The following is a 21,068-nucleotide window of genomic DNA, read 5'->3' as shown; positions in this document are numbered from 1 at the left end:
GAGTGTATGAGTGTCTGCTGCTGCTGCTCAAGGATTTGATGTGTCAGTAAATCTGCTGACAGCTGCAGGAGTCAGGGACACACGTGGTTTTTCCTGTCAAGATTTTCTCCATTCATTGATCTCTCATCTACGCATCTGATTGGTCAATACGTTCACAAACAGCTCATTCATTGGCCGCCGCCCCTGTCAATCAAGTTCTGTCTCTATCTCCATGACAACGATAGATTTCTTCCATAGTTTTGCTCCACTACTACGTCAATCCGAACGTCCCGCCCCCAGACCATTCACTGCGCTCGGCTGACCCCTGCTGGTAGAAAAAGGAACATTCCTTGTACACGTCACGGCTCTTCCCGCGTTCCTATTGGTTGATCCGGCTGTCAGTCACCTTCCAGAGCTCGGTGCAGGCAGCAGTTACCGACTTACCGCCACAGGTTTCTCTCCGGCTTCTTCCGGCAGAGTCCCTGCAGCGAAGTGAAACTTCTTACCCCCCCGGGGGAAGAAGATGACGGGGAAAAGTCCGACCGAGAGGAGCTAGAGGGGAGGGGAGGGGAGGGGGAGCCGGAGGAGTTACCCGCCCGCCCGCGGGCAGCGCACACCCGGATTACTTGGGCGCTTTCGAAATGTCGGCGATCTCCGCCGCGGAGAAAGTGGACGGTTTTACCCGGAAGTCTGTTCGGAAGGCGCAGAGGCAGAAAAGGTCGCAGGGCTCGTCCCAGTTCCGTGGACAGGGGGCGCTGGTGGAGCTGTCCCCGCTTCCCCCGCTCAAAGGTAACCGTCCTCCTCCCCTTGTGCGCGGCCACGGCTACCCCGGTCCGGGCAGCTCTATAGGGGCAGAGCTGCAGAGCGCCCCCTGCTGGTGCAGGCGCTGGTGTCAGGGGCCCGAACACTGCGCCCCCTGCTGCTCCGGTGGAGGAAGTGCAGTCAGTGTGGAGTGCAAGGAGCCCCCTGGTGGTGTGTGTGGGAAGTGCAGTCCCTATATGACACCTGTGGGATCAGTGTGGGGACCTGTTAACTTGCAGGCGAGACATCAAATTCCGTACGAACTTGCATAAAATAATTTTTAAATTTTCCACTGTCTTGTAAGATTCTTATTTAGCACTCGGAACCCCAAAATATTTTTCTCGCCCGTTCTTTAGCTCTCCTGCCCTCCGGTGCTCATTGATACGCCCCTGCATAAATCCTAAGACTGGAGGGAGCGGCAGCAGGACGGGGAAACACTATATTTATTCTTTTTACCCCTCCGTTTATTATATTGTGGGGTCTGGAGTGTAATGTATATTCTCGATATTTCAAATTAAACTTACCCTGAAAAATAAAATTTTTGGAGATTTGCTCGCCTGTACTCCTGACAATAGATGGGCTCTATGAGACACATGGAGGCCAAAATGACCCCTTTCTTACTCCGTGACCCACCACTACTACATCATGGAGCCGGTGCCGGCTGTGTTGTACATGCAGCAGCGACCTGAGCTGGCTCCAGTCGCTGCTGATTAACCATTTACATATCACGTGATCCAATGCACATTAGTCGCCCACCCTCACCGTTGTGACGTGATCGCAGGATGTCATGGCGGCTTGCGGAACCTCCTTGTTGCTGTGATGACCGGCCACAGGCTGAGCTTCATAAGAGATCATGATTTTCACTATATACTGTGGTATAAAGTTCAAGGAATCAAACCATCCCAGATACAAATCCCCAAGAGGGACTTAAAAATACACTGAAAAATATTAAAAAAAAAAGGAAAAAAAAAACACCATCTCTTGAATTGCACCCCCCCCCCACTTCCATTTTCTTCATTTAAAAGTTTTAAAAAATAAAAACCAGGCATACTTACATTGGCCAGATATGTGAAAGCCCGATCGATCAAAATCTAAAATTATTTAGGACACAAATTTAAAAAAAAACTCCGGTATTTTCTGTTTTTCGGTCTAGGAACTCTTAATTAAAAAAAAATAAATAAAAATGTGGCATGTAGCACAAAGTTCATTTTATTTTAAGGATGACCTGTGGCCAGGCTTTGCTCTTTTGTTATTCCCGTTGTTCCCCGGAGTATTCCGTATTTTGTTTTTTTTCTAATCCGCCGTACGGTTCCAGAGTTAGGGGCCCATTTATTTAGTGCTCATTTTTTTTATGGTCTTTACAAGAGGGCGTGGCTTGCAGGATTATCTGGGGGCGTGTCTCTAGGCTGCTCTGCATAATTACCCTGTAAGCCACACCCCCTTTAGCGGAAACCAGAAATGTTTCGTAATATAAAAAAAAAAGCCCATATCTCTGGATCCGTATGGCGCATTTACCAAAAATAAGGAATGGGATTCTCAGGGGAGTAGCGGGAATAAAGTAAGACCAATACCTGGCCACTTTTGACCCAGTGACAGCTCCCCCTTTAAGACATTAAAAAAATACAAATTTGTTATCGCTGTAATCGTGCGGACTTGTACAATTTATTATGCCAGGTCAATTAAAAAACAGAATGTTGGCAGGAAAAACCCTGCAAAATATACACACGTTTCTACTTGCAATTTTTTTTTTCCTTATTCACGAGTGGGTGAAAAATGCTGAAAGAATTGACGCACCGCAGATTTGACAAAACGCTTTGATGGTTGATGGAGATACTAAAATGTTACCATCGGTCTGGTACGACCTGGATCATACAGTCTCCGAGAATTTACCTGGTGCAGATGTACAATTTTTCATTTCATTTGCTTCTTTTTTTTTTTTTTTTCCAGTCCAAATAATTTCCATCATTGCAGAATACAAGTCTTTTTTGAACGTGTTTATCCTTTTCAACTATCTCTAGCTTACAAAATGCCCTATTCTTCATGTTTTGCCTCAATGCATAACTGCTTGCTAGTAATCTGATTTATGGACAGAATTGGTCTCCTTCCCCCACTGGAAGCTGGAAACGGGAAAGAAGCACTGGGCATGTTTAACTTTCAGCACCAGATACCATAGGTGTCCGTCAGCCGCTTATGTCACTCTCCCCATGCTCTGCTTCCTGTGATATGGGGTCATAGCCCTGGGGGTCTCACACTGTCTGCTAATGAAGGTGTGTAGTTACCAGTGTTTACCATCCAATCTTCTGCTATCTCAATGACAATCATGCCTTTAAGAGCTAATTAGCGCCTACAAATTGGAGTTTGTTTGGCGGCCTGAAGCGGTGTTTGCCGATGTGTTAGTAGTCAGGTGATCTCCTCTCTGCGGGTTATCTTTTTTTTATATTTATTTAGTCTGGTCATTGATAACTCCTAGAGCAGGATGTTACTTACAGTGAACTTCCCACGTCCTGCTGCCACGGCCTGAGACCGGCAGAAGAGCAGCGTTATATAGACCCCTGTACACACCTGATGAGCGTCGCCCCTTACACTCTAAGGCCAAGCGATGGATTGGCTGATTGTACGGCTGGCAGCTCTCGGCCGTCTCTCCCGTACACAGGAGTGTTTGGCATCGTGTGTTCTCTGAGATGATGCCAGACATCACTACCGACCTCTAAGGCCTTATCTCTAAGGGCTCATGCACACGACTGATTATATCGGACCAGTTCTACCCTTCGTTTTGACAGATAGCAATTGTACCTGTGATATTCTATGGGGCTGTGCACATTTCCATTTTTTTTTTTTTGCTCCTGGTCCAGCTCCTGGTCCAGCTCCTGGTCCAGCTCCTGGTCCAGCTCCTGGTCCAGCTCCTGGTCCAGCTCCTGGTCCAGCTCCTGGTCCAGCTCCTGGTCCAGCTCCTGGTCCAGCTCCTGGTCCAGCTCTTCTCGGATGGAGAGAAGACAGTAATGTACACACCTACCCTATCCAAAGATGCCAATGGATTAAAGGGAATCTGTCACCCCCTGGGAGATATCAGACCTCTACTATGGGCATACAGGTGATAGAAAAGTAAATCTATACATACCTGTATGGCCCATAGTAGAGGTCTCATTGCAAAGAAATGTGTTTTTATAAACTCTGTTTTCCACAGGCTTGGAGTTCCCCGGACACCAAGAAATCCCCTTCTATATGTTTCGTTAATATATTCCCCCCTCCCCTGCATAGCACAGGGTCCTGTGACGTGCACGGTGCTCCCTGACCTCTGGGCATGTGCAAAGCGCCGCTCATATAGAGCTCACATATAGCTCACATAGAGCGCGCTTTGCTTCATCCTGGCCCCGTCTGCCTGTGCACTGCGCCGCAGGTTTCTATTGCGCAGGCGCTGGGGAGTCACTGTCACTTGCCTGCACAATAGAAACCTGCGGCGCAGTGCACAGGCAGACGGGGCCGGGATGAAGCAAAGCGCGCTCTATGCGAGCTATATGTGAGCTGCACTTTGCGCATGCCCAGAGGTCAGGGAGCACCGTGCACGTCACAGGACCCTGTGCCATGCAGGGGAGGGGGGAATATATTTCAGTTTTTCTTTCTTAATAAATTTGCAAAAATTTCTACATTTCTGTTTTTTTTCAGTCAAGATGGGGTGCAGAGGGAACTTTAGATAAAAAATGAACTTTTTAGAATTTACCAAGTGGCTGCAATGAAACAAAGAGTGAAAAATTTATATATATATATATATACTTTTCTATATTTCTAAAGCCTGTATGGCCATAGCAGAGGAGGTCTGATATCTCCCAGTGGGTGACAGATTCCCTTTAAAATAAGTGAGTGTAACTTTCTTCCGGCCTTTTTTCCTGGGCGACTTTTTAAGCGTTTTGTCGAGCTCCAAAACTTCTAGCGATTTTGTTTTTTTTGTTGAACAGAGTGCAAGAAAATCCTCTTGGCAGTCAAGAAATATCAAAGCACTGAGGAAACAACCCCCCCCAAAAAATGCAAGAAAAAATGTGCTGGCATTGCCTGAAGCATCTCCCTTTCTCTATGGATCCTGGTACTATAAGATCAGAGGTGTAGTAAGACGCCTTCCTGCTCCCTTCTCGTCTGCCCCGTGCGCTGCTATCTCTGGCATGCAGTTATGTGTTCCTACATGCAGCTCCAGCCGGAGAAGATGTCCGGAGGATGTGTCACCGCTGCCACTCATCACTGATGAGCAGGCTGCACCTCCCTGCCCCGGGTGGGATGAGTCCCAGGAGCCATCTTGCTTGGAAAGTGCTGGTGCCCAACTTTTTAGGTCTTCTGTCCTGACTCCACCAGACATAAGCATGCACGCTCTGTTTAGACGAGTATGAATGTTTTTTCAATGGGGAGAGCGGTGACTTATCCCTGCAGAATGTACGGAGCTTTGCTATTCTGACTCTGCTTACCCTTTGCATCCGGCTGAATACAGCTGATCGGTGGGGGCGCCGTGTGTCGGACCACCACTGATCTGATTTTGCTAACCCATCCTAAAAGGTTAGGTCATCAATATCATAATTGTAGAAAACCCCTTTAAGATTTACAGCTGGGTTCTTTAACTTGTGGCTTTCCAGCTGCAAAACTATAATTCTGAGCAATTACAGGATGTGGACCCCTGTTCCAGCGCTGTTTTGTTAATTTATAGGGAAGGGGGGGTTGTCAAATCTTCAGGAGCACACTGCTCTCCTGACTCCTGAGTTGTCGCTTGCTGGGGGGAGTTGTGCTCCAGATGATTGAGCGCTGATCATTGTTGCACCATTGGTCTGAATTGTGGGCGCCCCGGGTGGAGCAATGCAGCTAGCTTTAGAAAAGAGCTTGTAAGCGCTGCATCCTTATCGAGGAGACTGGGGAACCTCTGATCGGCTGCAGGGTGGCCAATAATCAAAAAAAATGAGCAGTAAACAATACATTCCCTCCGGTCTTGAGAACAGAGAGGATTTTTAATAAGTAATTTGCAATGTTGCTTGTTTTTACAAGCTCTCTGCTATTTTAGCAATTTATCATGTTGAGGATAAGCCTTCAGTATCGCAGATCCCACTAATAGAAATACATTGCTGGAATTTTCTCCCTCCGCTGAAGTCTATGGACAGATGAAAAGTTTTGAAAAAACTTCTTTGCTTGGGTCCTAGCCCCTGCCCCTCCCCCGGCTCCTGTGTTGTGCTGGTATCCTAGATATCGCCTTCCTCAGCTGGGAGTTGTCTGACCCGTCCTGACATTCATTATCTGGAGATGCCTCTTCCATTGTACATGTAATCCCTCTGAATGGTAGCGTAGATACTCGGGTGTTTGCACCATTTGCTGTCAATACTGTATATTTATAGGATTTTGCTTTGCAGGCTGACAGATTTCTGGTGTTTCTGACTCTCAAGTCCTTTAGCGTGCAAAGGGGATTTTATTTCCTGCTTTGTGCCTTGCTTACAAGAGTTTTGTAGCAGTCAACAGTCTCTATCTATGTCTTTTTAGGGTCATAATAGAGAGGATTTTTCATTCACGACTCCCATTTATAAGCTGAAGCAAAGGGGAGTTACTAAGCAAACCATACTGCCAGCACTATAGGTGCTTGGACTTCCCTTCCCTTCACTTCTCAGTGACATTGTCCAATGGCTTGTTTGCCCTGAACTGAAGGCCACCCTTCTGAGATTGTATGTATGTATGTATGTATGTATGTATGTATGTATGTATGTATGTACGTACGTACGTACGTACGTACGTACGTACGTACAGTGAAAGCAATAATTATTCGATCCCTTGCTGTTTTTGTAAGTTTGCCCACTGACAAAGACATGAACAGTCTATAATTTTAAGGGTAGGTTAATTTTAACATTGAGAGATAGAATATCCCCCCAAAAATCAAGAAAATCACATTGTATAAATTAGATAAAATGTATTTGCAGTGAGAAATAAGTATTTGATCCCTCTGGCAAACAACACTTAATACTTGGTGGTAAAACCCTTGTTGGCAAGCACAGCAGTCAGACTTTTTTGTAGTTGATGATGAGGGTTGCGCACATGTCAGGAGGAGTTTTGGTCCACTCCTCTTTGCAGATCATCTCTAAATCATTCAGATTTTGAGGCTGTCGCTTGGCAACTCGGAGTTTCAACTCCCTCCATAAGTTTTCTATGGGATTAAGGTCTGGAGACTGGCTAGGCCACTCCATGACCTTACTGTGCTTCTTTTTGAGCCACTCCTTTGTTGCCTTGGCTGTATATTTTGAGTCATTGTCTTGCTGGAAGACCCAGCCACGACCCATTTTTAATGTCCTGACAGAGGGAAGGAGGTTGTCACTCAGGATTTTACGGTACATGGCTCCATCCATTCTCACATTGATGCGGTGAAGTAGTCCTGTGCCCTTAGCAGAGAAACACCCACAAAACATGATGTTTCCACCTCCATGCTTGACAGTGTGGATGGTGTTCTTTGGGTCATAGGCAGCATTTCTCTTCCTCCAAACACGGCGAGTTGAGTTAATGCCAAAGAGCACACTTTTTGTCTCATCTGACCACAGCACCTTCTCCCAATAACTCACAGAATCATCCATGTGTTTGTTGGAAAACATGTGCCTTCTTGAGCAGGGGGACCTTGCGGGCACTGCAGGATTTTAAACCTTTAAAGGGAACCTGTCACATCTTCCCAGTAGTCGACACTCATAGCAAGTGAGCAAATCTACTACATAGAGGTGATGAGCAGATCGACTCTATGTAGCAGAGGCGATCGGACTGCTGCTGCTTCTAGTCTCCTATGAAGACTATTGAAGCATGCAAAAAAATGTGGATTTTTTTTTAAAAAAAAATATATAAAAGTTTATATCGCCCCCTTTTGCCCCATTCTAAATAAAATAATAAAAAAATAAAACCCCATATACACATATTTGGCATCGCCGCGTTCAGAATTGCCCGATCTATCAATATAAAAAAAGAACTAATCTGATCGGTAATCGGTAAACGGCGTAACAAGAAAAAAATTCCAAACGCCAGAATTTAAGTTTTTTTTGGTCGCCGCAACATTGCAATAAAATGCAATGACGGGGGATCGAAACATCGAATGTACCCCAAAATGGTATCAATAAAAACGTCAGCCTGGCGCGCAAATAATAAGCCCTCACCCGGCCCCCCAAAAATGGAGATGCTACGGGCCTCAGAAAATGGCATCTTTTTTTTTTTTTTTAATAAATGGTGAAAAAAATTCCCAACATTTGCTAAAAAAAAAAAAAAAACCTTTACATGTTTGGTGTCTGCGAACCCATAATGACCTAGAGAATAATGATGGCAGGTCAGTTTTAGCATTCAGTGAACATGTTTAAAAAAACAAAACAAAACTGGAATTGCCTTTTTCTTTTGCAATTTCACCGCACTTGGAATTTTTTCCCGTTTTCCTGTACATGATATGGTAAAACCAGTGATGGCGTTTAAAAGCACAACTCGTCCTGCAAAAAATAAGCCCTCATATGGCCATATTGAACAAAAAATTAAAAAAGTTCTGTCTCTGGAAAGAAGCGGAGCAAAAAACGAAAATGCAAAAATGGAAAATGCTCCGTCATTTAGGGGTTAAAATTTTAGACTGTTCATGTCTGTCAACGGGTAAACTTACAAAAAACAGCAAAGGGATCAAATACTTATTTCCTTCACTGTGTGTAATTATAAATTAAACCAGACGAGGTAGAAAGGAAACTCCCGGGGTTGGAGCAACATGGTGCTGGATGTTGCTTGTCTTTTATGAACGAAGGCATAACTTTTTTTGAGCAAAGAGAATATTAAATAACTATTTTTTTATAGGCTTTTATCCTTTTAATTGAAAGCAAATTGATGGCGATCCTGAGACCTCCCCCCCCCCCCCCTCCCATTGATTGCCCCCCAAAAACCCCAAACTTTGAGAAGTGGGCAGCTGAGACGACAGTCGTCCTGTCTGAGCATGCACACAGCGGTGTACGGATTCAATGCAGAGCCTGTGCCTTGTACCGTGTATGTGCTCCGCTCTGTGTTGTGCACTCGGGCGGGAGTTCTGCGCTCTTGTCACCTGACATGTGCATTTCTCCGTTTTTGTTTTTTTTATTTTACTAATCGGTGGGGGCTTTAGGACCCGAACCACCACCAATATGTTTGCAATTAAAAAGACAAGGTATATAAAAAGAAAAAAAAAAGTTTGTTTTTTGCCTATTGTAATGGGGAAAATTGCTGAAGGTAGCATTGAATGGGGTAAAATAACTGACAGAGCAGTTCTGCTGCTTGCCGTTTTTCAGCGCTGCTGCCGCAGTCCTCCATGACGGGCAATGTTTACATGGCTGATGTGCCGTTTACCACGCGGGCTGCAGCCGATCACTGCCTGCAGTGATTCTGGGATTTGCTGATCACAGATGATATTTGGACGTCGTCTGTGAATCTTCATCTTATTATGGCTATTAAACATTTCTCTGATTTTTTTTTTTTTTTTTTTTCTCGTTCCTTGGCTGAGATCGGCCCGACAATTCATCCAGCGGGCTACAGTATCTACTGAGATGTTCTGCTTGCCAAGAACTAGGAGAACACTGGCAAGATTTCCGCTCTGATAGAGACTTCTTATTTCCCTGTGAGTCCCTCCCTTCCCTCCCCCCCAAAAAATGCTTTGCAAATAAAATCCTGATGTCTGCACGGGATCTGGCGGCTGAGACCAATAAGCACCGATACAAAGGCTCCTTATCACGGTACAGTCAGTGAGTGCAGAAAGGGAACCGCTTTGTGTCTCTTTTTGTTATATTGTTCTTATTTTATGCGATTGTATTTTATTTCATGCGCCACATCTGTTACGATTACTGCAAATTATTGAGTTACGGTATCTCATGCAAAAGGGGCACGGATGAGTGTATTTACAGACTCTTAAAAGGTTCTTGCGTTATTCTTAAGGTCTGATGGCTACCTGTTTTTGTAAGTTTGACTTTGGAGCATATGCCAGGATGTTTTAAAGAGGACCTGTCACATGCCCTATATATGTAAACTTTGTCCTGTATACAGTGGGTACAGAAAGTATTCAGACCCCTTTTAAATTTTTCACTCTTTGTTTCATTGCAGCCATTTGGTAAATTCTAAAGTTCATTTTTTTTCTAAAGTCCACTCTGCACCCCATCTTGACTGAAAAAAAAAACAGAAATGTAGAAATTTTTGCAAATTTATTAAAAAAGAAAAACTGAAATATCACATGGTCATAAGTATTCAGACCCTTTGCTCAGACACTCATATTTAAGTCACATGCTGTCCATTTCCTTGTGATCCTCCTTGAAATGGTTCTACTCCTTCATTGGAGTCCAGCTGTGTTTAATTAAACTGATAGGACTTGATTTGGAAAGGCACACACCTGTCTATATAAGACCTCACAGCTCACAGTGCATGTCAGACCAAATGAGAATCATGAGCTCAAAGGAACTGCCCAAGGAGCTCAGAGACAGAATTGTGGCAAGGCACAGATCTGGCCAAGTTTACAAAAGAATTTCTGCATTACTCAAGGTTCCTAAGAGCACAGCGGCCTCCATAATCCTTAAATGTAATAAGTTTGGAACCACCAGAAGGCTTCCTAGACCTGGCCGTCCAGCCAAACTGAGCAATCTTGGGAGAAGAGCCTTGGTGAGAGAGGTAAAGAAGAACCCCAAGATCACTGTGGCTGAGCTCCAGAGATGCACTAGGGAGATGGGAGAAAGTTCCACAAAGTCCACTATCACTGCAGCCCTCCACCAGTCAGGTCTTTATGGCAGAGTGGCCCGACGGAAGCCTCTCCTCAGTGCAAGACATATGAAAGCCCGCATAGAGTTTGCTCAAAAACACATGAAGTACTCCCAGACTATAAGAAATAAGATTCTCTGGTCTGATGAGATGAAGAACTTTTTTGTGATAATTCTAAGCGATATGTGTGGACAAAACGAGGCACTGCTCATCACCTGCCCAATACAATCCCAACAGTGAAACATGGTGGTGGCAGCATCATAGTATGGGGGTGTTTTTCAGCTTCAGGGACAGGACGACTGGTTGCAATTAAAGGAAACATGAATGCGGCCAAGTACAGAGATATCCTGGATGAAAACCTCTTCCAGAGTGCTCTGGACCTCAGACTTAGCTGAAGGTTCACCTTCCAACAAGACAATGACCCTAAGCACACAGCTAAAATAACAAAGGAGTGGCTTCAGAACAACTCTGTGATCATTCTTGACTGGCCCAGCCAGAGCCCTGACCTAAACCCAATTGAGCATCTCTGGAGAGACCTGAAAATGTCTGTCCACCAACATTCACCATCCAACCTGACGGAACTGGAGAGGATCTACAAGGAAGAATGGCAGAGGATCCCCAAATCCAGGTGTGAAAAACTTGTTGCATCATTCCCAAGAAGACTCATGGCTGTACTAGCTCAAAAGGTGCTTCTACTCAATACTGAGCAAAGGGTCTGAAGACTTGGGACCATGTGATATTTCAGTTTTTCTTTTTTAATATATTTGCTAAAATTTCTACATTTCTGTTCTTTTTCAGACAAGATGGGGTGCAGAGTGTATTTTAATGAGAAAAAAAGAACTTTTTAGAATTTACCAAATGGCTGCAATGAAACAGAGTGAAAAATTTGTTAATGCCGCTGTTCTCCTGAATCCGATGATGTTTTTCTCTTGTTCCTGCTCATCTCCGTTTCGGATATATGGCCCCTGCAAATAAATCTAGCCTTCTTAAACAAGTGGGCGTTGTCCACAACTGGTCTCTTGGAAGACCACACCCACTTGACTAAGAAGGCTAAATTTACATACAGAGAAGAAGGGGCCATATCTCCAGAACGGAGAGGAGCAGGAACGAGAGAAAAACATTGTCGGATTCAGGAGAACAGCGGCATTAACTTTTTTTTTATTTAATGTATTTATGGAAAGTGTCAGGTTGTCTTTAAGCAAGTGTGCTTTAAAAAAACATTTTAAGGCCTCATTCAGATACAAGATTCAGTACAATAAAAACGGACAGTATGGTCCGACTGTCATTTCTTCTTTTTCTTTCGAGGAGAAGGTGGAGCAACTTTTTTGTTCTATGTGACAGTCTGTGAAAATCAGACCGTACTTGGATGTCATCCGATCATCTTACGGTCCCATAGATTTGCATTGCTGACTTTGATCTGATCTTTGGACCGTAATCTGTCCCCAAAAAATAATGGCTGTGTGAATGGGCCCCATAGAGTATCATCGGTACCAGCGCTATCACTGAAAACCACAGATGGCGCACTTGTACAAGACCAATAGACGTGTGAATGAGGCCTTGCGCTGAGTGAGCATTGATCGGTGATACGTGAAGCTCGTAAAGTTACTGAACTTTCCATCCACATTCACCGTCCTCCTCCTCTGTGAGACGTGTCCAGAAGTGCAGCTCCGCGGTAATTATCATCCTGTTCTCTACTCGGGAAGAATCAAGAGGAAAGTCTATAAAGTGCAACCTGTAAAACCTGTTTCTGGTTTCATCAGATAAGGCTCAGAAGTTCTGTAAATGAAGACGTGCAGCGTTCACGATGATCATCACAAATCTACATAAATGATTGAGCCAGAGCCAATGTAGCCGACCGCGCGACTAACGAGCCCCGGTACTGATCCGCGGCTCTCAGCGTCCGAGCCATTTACAACATTGGGGAAACGGACAGCTTGGCCAAATATCACCTGTAAACTTAAAATAAGCCTGTTACAACATTTTCCAACTCGCCCCGGCTACTGTAATCTGACCTGTCCCATTTCACACAACTCATTCATCCGCTTTGCTGTATAGACTGGGAAAGATACGCAGAGTCATTTCATTTATGTTGGAGGATGGGCGAGGCGGAGGGTTTGTATCACAGGATGGGACAATGTGCCGATCTCTAGTGAGACCTCCGTCGATCAAAACGAGGTTATTCAGAGATCTGTCTTAATGGACCACCCCCTCCAAGCTGTGCTCTGCAGAAACCTGGTCTTGGGATAGTGATCGGCAAGTTATTACCTGTTCGATCAATAGTGCAGGGTAGTGACGCTGTTCACACAGATGAGGCACTGTATCCAGCTCCCCTATCACGCCGCGGACCCTGGGGCATCGCCCTGTACTCCAATACTTCCAGGAGACTGTACTAGTCTGACATATTTTTTTGTGCTGTGCACGTGGCACGAATTCAGCCGCTGGACGGAACATCCATTACTAAGTGGCACTTCCACCAGGTAGTCACTTATAATACAGACTTAGAAGTAAATTAGGTGACAATTGGCCTAACTTATGTGTTGCACGTAGATTTATTTTAGGTGAATTTTCACTATAGATTTAAGAAATAAAAAAACCCCAAAATAGTGCTTCCAGCAACGGCTTTTGATCCCTATGCACGCATCGAAAAAGTACCAAAAAAACGAAGTTGTTCAAAAATATAAAAATCCCTTTCATAAATAAATACATCAATAAAAAGCCAAAGACTGACACAAATATGATGAGTGATCCAGGCAGAAATGCATAAATAAACTGTAAAAATTTAGCATAAAAAGGAGAGTGCAATATGTCAGTAACAAAAAAAAAATTAGCATAACTAAACTTTTCATTTTTATTTTTTTTGTTTTTTAATAATTTTGTCCGGCATGGGAGAGTTATGAAACTCTACAAATCTTTATTACAGATTTAACATTCATTCTTGTAAACAAAACATTGCACCCAAGAGTCTTCCATATCACTGTTTTTTTGCTGTCTATTTTGCTGCCTTCAGCTGCATTGATGTCAGAATGTACTTATTTGGAGCACAGGGTGGTGGTGGCGGCAGCAGCGGTTGGAGCACCGGGTGGTGGTGGCGGCAGCGATGGGTCAATACTTTTCTTCTGAGTTTTCATCAGAGAATCTCCTGCAGTGCTTATTCCCAGGGTTAGGGTAAGTCCACAAGAGCTTATTAAAAAAAAATCTGATTTTCATCTAGAAAAAAGTGCTTGATATTTATTTTTCATCTGTTTTTCTACATCAGTTATTAAAATTTACGAGACCAAATACATTGCAATTCGACAGCCGCACCACATGCAAAGATTGACCAAAAAACAGGCAATCCATGCATGTGGTGCAGCTGTCTAACATCCGTGAGACCTGCAGCCGCGGCGACTCAAGCCTATTTTTTGAGCACGCCGAAGATACTGTTGGCACGTTCGCTCATCACTAGTGCAGAGCCATCACTGCCAGCATCCGTACTCCAAGTGAGTGTTCTACAATATCAGTGCGGCTAAAGGCAGGTAAATAGTCAGTGGAGAGCAGCGGTTTGGAAGCCAATTGTATACAATTTTTTTTTTTCTTAGCCATGACGACAGATTCCATAATCAAGTGATGTGTAAAGTTTCATAACTTTCCCTTTTTGAAAAAAAAAATCCACAATGAAATTCGCATGTTTTTCATGCGTATTTTGGTGCAAACCGAGCTCCGGATTTCCATCAATCACTGCATTGCAATAAATGAAACTGTCAGTGATGATCCACAGCATAGCGAAGAGTTGAAAATAAAAAAAGAGTACAATGCCTGGCGTCCGCTGCAGAGTTTGTTACATTGTCAGTTAATCGGGTTTGTAGACCGCTCAATGACTCGGCCAATGTGTGTTTTTACATTTTATTTTTATTTTTTTCTCCTCTTTCTTCCAAGAGTCATAATTTTGTTTTTCCGTCAACCTGGCTGTTTGAGGACTTGCTTTTTATTTTTATTTTTTTGTGGGACGAGTCGTAGTTTGGAATGACTACATTCATCTTACTATGGAATGTGCTAAAAATCAGGAAAGTTCCAAATGGAATGGTGAGAAGCACAATGCCGCCATCGTTTTCTGGGTTTCCCTTTTTTTTTTTTTTTTTTTTTTTTTTTTTGGGAAGGGTAATATATGTAATTCATGAAAATTATGTAAACACCAATAAATTGGTAGATAAGATGAGTAATATGTTATAGTAAATTGAGAGGCTATTTTGGCGATATGAAGGAAATGCCGGAAGCCGCGGTAATGGATGCGTGATTTTATGACCTCGTGTAAACTGGGAACCAGCTGGAGCTTGCCCGGCCTGGAGGTGCATTCTCTTGGCTGGGAAACACAAGTGATGACGTTGCGTAGGTTTTCTGGGTTACGATATGCTAATGAGGCTGCGTTATGAATAAATTACTGGATTAAATAGGTTAAAATAGCAATCCATGCATTTGTCAGCTATTGCAGGTGGGTGAGAATTACTCGCATGTTGGAAATACATTCTCTGGACCTATGTCATATGGTTAAAGGGGTATTTTCTGGCAATACAAAAAAAAAAAAAAAAAAAAAATGCATGAACATCAGATCTTCAGATGAATGGACTGGCCATTTAAAATGTACTGTAATACCAGGTACAGCCACTACCAAACATGCGGCGCTGGCTCGTGGCATCGGGGCTTCTCCAGTCTGATATTGATGGTCTACCCTCTGAAGCCTGGAAGCCATGGACATCACCAAATGCTGGTTTCCTCCTTTGTGAGGCTTTGCCGCCTTTACTGCAGTGACTTCAGTTCTTGCTTGTTTGTGGGACTTTCTGCCTTAAGTTTTGTCTTTAGCCTGTGAAATGCGGCTCGATGGGGCTGAGATCTGGTGATGGATCTGCCATTGCAGAATATTCCACTTTGCTTCCGCAGTATGTTTTGGGTCATTGTCCATCTGTCCTGTGAAGAGCCGTCCAATCAGCCTTACTGCATTTGGTTGAATCTGAGCAGAAAGTATCGCCCTGTACACACAGGATTCATCCAGCGGCTTCTGTCTTCATCAATTCACTAGTGACACAGCGCCATTGGAAGCTATGCATGCCCGCGCCATCACACGGCCTCCACCATGTGTTACAGAGGATGTGCTGTGCCGAGGATCATGAGCTGTTCCAAGCCTTCTCCATACTTTCTTCCATCATTCTGATACAGGTTGATGTTGGTTTAATCTATCCAAAGAATACTTTTCCAGACCCTGGGCGGCTTTTTTAGATGTTTTTTGGCAAAGTGTAATCTGGCTTTCTATTTTTTCTTAAGGTTGATTATTGGTTTGCACCTTGTGGTTAACCCTCTGTATCTGCTCTCATGATGTCTTCTCTTTATGGTAGACTTTAGATACTGAAACACCTACTTCCTGGAGAGTGATCTTCACCTGGATGGATGTTGTGAAGACGTTTTCCTTCACCATGGAAAATATTCTGGAATCATCCGCCACTGTTGTCTTCTGTGGACGTCTAGGCCTTTTTGACTTCCCAGGCCCACCAGTGTGCTCTATTTTTATTGCAGAATGTACTTAACTGTTGATTTGGCCGCTCCTAACATTTGTGATATCCCTCTGATGGATTTCTTCTTTTTTTTTTTTCAGCCAATTAATGGTCTGTTTTCTCTGCCATCAAGAGCTACTTTAACCTTATGTTGTGGGTTCACAGCAACAGCTTCAAAATACAAATGCCACACCTAGAATCACCTTTTACCTGGTTAATTGATGATGGATTAACAAGGGAAAAACCAATGCAGCTCATTAAAGAGCTTTTGAGATAATAATCCTTTTCTTTTGGTCCCTTTTTTAAAAAGAGGCACATACATATTAAAGAACTGTAATTCCTAAACCCTTACTCTAATGAGGATGTGAATACCCTCAAACTAAAGCTGAGTCGGCACTTTAATCCTATATTGCTTATATAACTGTTTCTTCAATGTGTTTTGGTAAAGGGCTAAAATGCCAAAATTTGTCAATGTCCAAATATTTCTGGACCTTACTGTATTACTCTCTTTCATCCTCCCCATCTGTCGATTTTTTAACGAGAAGTAATTCTTGATTGAACGAGTCGACAAAATGACAGTCGGGTGTCAGTTTGTAGAAAACCCGAGTCAGACGTGACAATGTGTCAGTACTTCCTGTCACTTTTGCCGAAATTGTTATCAAAATGGAAAATATAAAAAGCCAATAAGGGTGATTTATTATTTGCCTTGGCACCACTTAAATGGTGTAAAAATGGCACAATTTTTTGGCACCTGGTTACTGTTGTTGTTCTGGTAGGAAAAAGTTGCTTTTATGTTTGCAAAGGGGGAAAAAAAAAAAGAAAATTTACTAATAACTGAAGAACACTGCAAGATCTCAGCGCCGGTCCCAAGTCATAGCTGATGCATAGACCATATTTGGCCGAAAATAAGATGGGGTCTTATATTATTTTTTTTTTGCTATCGAAAATGCATTGGGGTTTATTTTCAGGGGATACCTTATATTTTTCCATCTTCATCATACAGTACTGTACCACAGTGAATGCTGAATGTCTATACACCAAGAAAAGCAGAATCAGTAAAAACATAACCAGTCAGTTACCGTACAGGTATACAGTACATGTAAAAAAGTTACAGATCTACGGTATTCACAAATGAGGTATAGCCATGAATAAATTATAAAGTACTGTCACACCAGGTGTGGGAAAGACTTAGTGCAACACAAAGGGAAGAGGGAAAGGGGTAAGTGGAGACCTCCTAGGTTGATCTAGCGTCACCCAGTCTCCCCTAACGTCCCTGTATTGGCTCTACAATCGCCGCACACGTACCTCGCCCTGACTTTCCCTGGTGTATGGCTAAGGCTAGGGAAGGAAGGAGATGAGCACTAGTCGATCTCCACTAAACACTATAGCAACAAAGAAGGACAAACAGGGGGAAATTGCTTAGCTTTAGACTAATCCAGACAAATGCGCACACGGCCTCAAGCTCCAGAGAGGACGAAGTACTGCTCTTACTAAAACTTTCATAAGTACTAATGAATATCGCTGGCACATCCCTCTGAAACACAGCAGGTATTTATACATCCAGGCCGGGTGTTAATTAGCCAGAGGGAGGTAGGCGCTGGGTCCTAGAGACAGTCTCTAAGAAGATGTCTGGAATTCCAAACGTAGACATCTCCTGCAACCAACTGCAGGGCGACTGTCTGTCACCTCTGACACACCCGTGACAAGTACTCCTTGTTTTCACCCTTTTGTGATATTTAATACAAATAATAAAGATTTTCTTTTATAATTCATGGTGATACATCATTTGACTACTCCATTCAGGGTTATTAGTTATTTACATGTTCATACCTTTTCCCTATTTTATCTGTTGTATGTGGTGCCATGTACTGGCTAAATATATGCAGAATTTATATTTTAATTTCCATTTTTAAATGTATTATTCTCTATCTACTGTTGTTACCCCCAAAAGAATCGCACTTACCAGACCCTAAACAATAAAGTTGGCAAGGGAATGGGCTCTTAAATACAAATATGCATTGCTGTCGGCTCCCCCTGCTGGCCGGAAGCCTTATCACTCTCGTGGAGTTAGTGAGAGCGAAGTAATGCCGGGATGCAGGGGACCGGACAGCGACGCAGATCTGTGCGAGAGCCCATCCACTGATGGTGCTTGGCAGATGTAATTGTTTTAGGGTCTGGTGAGTGGGATTTTTTTTTTTTTTTTTTAATTAAGGGCACTGCTGTATTTTCTAACCTTTTTAGCTGCCTTGACACTTCCTCATTGAACCGCAACTAGGGCCTATTTTTGGAGTAGGGCTTGTATTTCAAGCCTATTCCAAAAAGGCTAAAAATTCCCACTAGGGCTTATTTTTGGGGAAACACAGAGCTGTTACTCATTACTGGGACCAACCATTGGACTCCTTTTCATGCAAACACCAGGTATTTCCATTAATAAAATACAACTTAGACTGAATCTTTTGGCTCAACTTCCCTATTCCCTGCTGTCCACAGATCAGACAATAATAATAATAATAATTTTTATTTCTATAGCTCCATCATATTCCGCAGCACTTTACATGTTAGAGGGGACTTGCAACAGACAATAAAAGACCTATAACAAAAATCACATAAATCTACAGATACCAGGAGGAGCGAGGACCCTGCTGCTCGCAAGCTACAATCTGAGGAAAAAGTGCTTGTCGTGTACGGTCCAACCATCAGTATAATAAACTAGATGGTGGCCCGATTCAAATGCATCGGGTATTCTAGAATATGTATGCGGTACACCGGGCGCAATCAGCACAGCGGTTTTTAAATTTGGCGCCAATATCGCTGATTGGCCGCGACCAAATTGTATTAGTGAGGACCGGGGAGCGGTGCTGCGGGAGATGACCGGCTGCTCGCAGCAGAAGTATCCCGACCGGCGGCGCCGCTCCCCCCTTCACACTTGCCGTCGGGAGATCAGCGGCCCTAGCCGCTGATCTCCCGACGGTAGCCGCATGGAGGTCAGCGTCGCCGCCGGTCAGGGTACTTCGGCTGCATCGTCACTGACCTCTGTGAAGAGCGGTGTTTAAACTTGGCGCCAATATAGCTGATTGGTCGCTGCCGGCAGACGCGACCAATCAGCGATTATTGGCGCCAAATTTAAACAGGCTCTCCGTCCCTCACTAACACGGTTTGCTGATTGGTCGCGGCCGTCGGGGGGCGGAGACCAGCGGGAATAAAATAAAAGCCAAAATTGACCACTCATCTCACTGTAAGGTCATCTTTAAATATCCTGAAGATCAGTGGGGGCCCAGGTGCGGAGACCCCCAACAATCATTCTAAACACTGTTCAGAATCGCACACAGCTCAGGAGACAGAAGTGCTCACCCCCGGCCCCCACCAGTGCCTGCACACAGGGTGGTCTTTGGTATTAAAAGAGAGCCTATGAGATTTTTGAGTCTCTGCAAGCAGATTTATTTATTTTTCTTTACATCTGCAGATTTTGTTGAATACCTTTTATGCAAAGTTGTTGCTTTTCTTATGTACCTTTTTGAATGTTTATTAACTGGATATACCGCTAAGATGTAATTTAGGGGTACATCCCAATGGCCTGGTGCATTGTACCGTGGCAATTCGTAGTCTACTTATTTCCTATGTGATCACTTCTAATTTCTTCTGGCTGACCCCATAGAAATGTACTTGTGGATTCCGTTGATTTAAAACCCCATTAAAGTCGATGGGAGAAAAGTGTATTTTAAAAAAGACTGTTCTTGCTCTTCCGGTGATTAGCTGCAGCCCCGGAGGTTACTGCTTTCCCACAGATTAGCGGCCGGACATTCTGCACTTTGCTTACTCCCCGGTTGCCTGCTGTAGTTGCTATAAACAGAAAGCTAATATGCCCCCCCCCTGATAGAGGAGGCTGTAACCACAACAGGAGGGAGCTGGCAGTGGTATGGCAGGTGCGGGCTGGGGGGATACGTGTGCAGAATTAGAGCAGGACACGTCTAGAACTCTGCTTGTTGTCAGTGCATCGGCGACAAATACAATTTTTCGAGAAGTGATCCCATGTACGTTCTTATTCCATAGTCACTTCAAAAATTGTCTGTAGTGTAAAGCGCTTTAAAATACTCTTTATTAGGTTTTGGGGAATAACAATGTAGCAGGGACTTGTTGCTTATTTGCAAGAAAATAAATACTGATGTCCTATTGAATTGCTGTGAAATTTAACACTCAGCATCTGCTGCAGATTTTCCACCTGCAGATAAGAACTTAAATAAAATCTGCAGCTGTGTGAACATACCCTAATGAACAGATATGATTTCCGCTTTACCTTAGCCACTGGAACTTTTTTTTATTTCCTTCCAGAGTCTACTTGTTGTTTCAGGAAATCCACATGTACATTAGACACAATGAACAGATGCTGATGCTTATGGATTGAAGCATCTAATGAGCGTGTGCAAAGGTCATTGTGAAAGGAGTGGGAGGAGGTGGTCTGTGACCTCGCCTGTGATGATTGGTGGATCCTGTGTTATCAGCTGTGTGCCGAGAGCTGTTATTGGTCATTCTAATCCTGCCTCTGATGATAAAGAAACTGCTGTAAACTCTTCCTGAAATAACTGTATGTACAAGTTAAAACAAACAAACAAACAAAAAAACACAACTCAAGGGCCAGTGTGAAAATTGCAAGATTACTTCTTTTTTTTTTTTTTTTTAAATAAAATATCATAGAATATAGAGGGTGAGGGAGTGGAGTGCAAATTCTTGCAAATGATAAAAAAAAAAAAAAAGAAAAATACGTGTTTTATAATTGCTTTTTCCCCTCTGATGTCGGGGGAGAGAAAGATTGTGCTGGGTTTCCAACCACCAGTCAGACTTTTTTTTTTTTTTCCTACACCAAAAAGTGTCTTCTAAAATCTGGCAGTAGGTTAGGGAGTTGATTTTGAGACTATCTTCAACCCCAAAAATGTCCAACTAGCTCATCTTTAACAATACCAGCCCAAAGCTGTGCCCACCTCTCTGGTGTCTGAGTGGAAGTGGAGGTCTGTGCCCGTTACTGATCCAGCCACGGGCCCA

General features: G+C 43.5%; 1 protein-coding gene across 1 annotated transcript in view; it reads left to right on the top strand.

The window, feature by feature from the left end:
- Positions 1–365: 365 nt before the first annotated feature.
- The window catches only part of PPP2R5A (protein phosphatase 2 regulatory subunit B'alpha), a 59,159-nt gene continuing 38,456 nt past the window's right edge, over positions 366–21,068 (top strand). Inside the window, 1 exon segment of the mRNA XM_073671980.1 lies at positions 366–768. Within this exon segment, the coding sequence (XP_073528081.1) occupies positions 621–768 (148 nt within the window). The 5' untranslated portion in view covers positions 366–620.

The sequence above is a fragment of the Phyllobates terribilis genome, unplaced genomic scaffold, assembly GCF_046119375.1.
Source record: "Phyllobates terribilis strain yellow unplaced genomic scaffold, ASM4611937v1 Scaffold_3__8_contigs__length_932513732, whole genome shotgun sequence".
NCBI lineage: Eukaryota > Metazoa > Chordata > Amphibia > Anura > Dendrobatidae > Phyllobates > Phyllobates terribilis.
The sequence above is the reverse complement of the archived record's forward strand: the minus strand, read 5'-3'. Positions and strand labels throughout refer to the sequence as shown.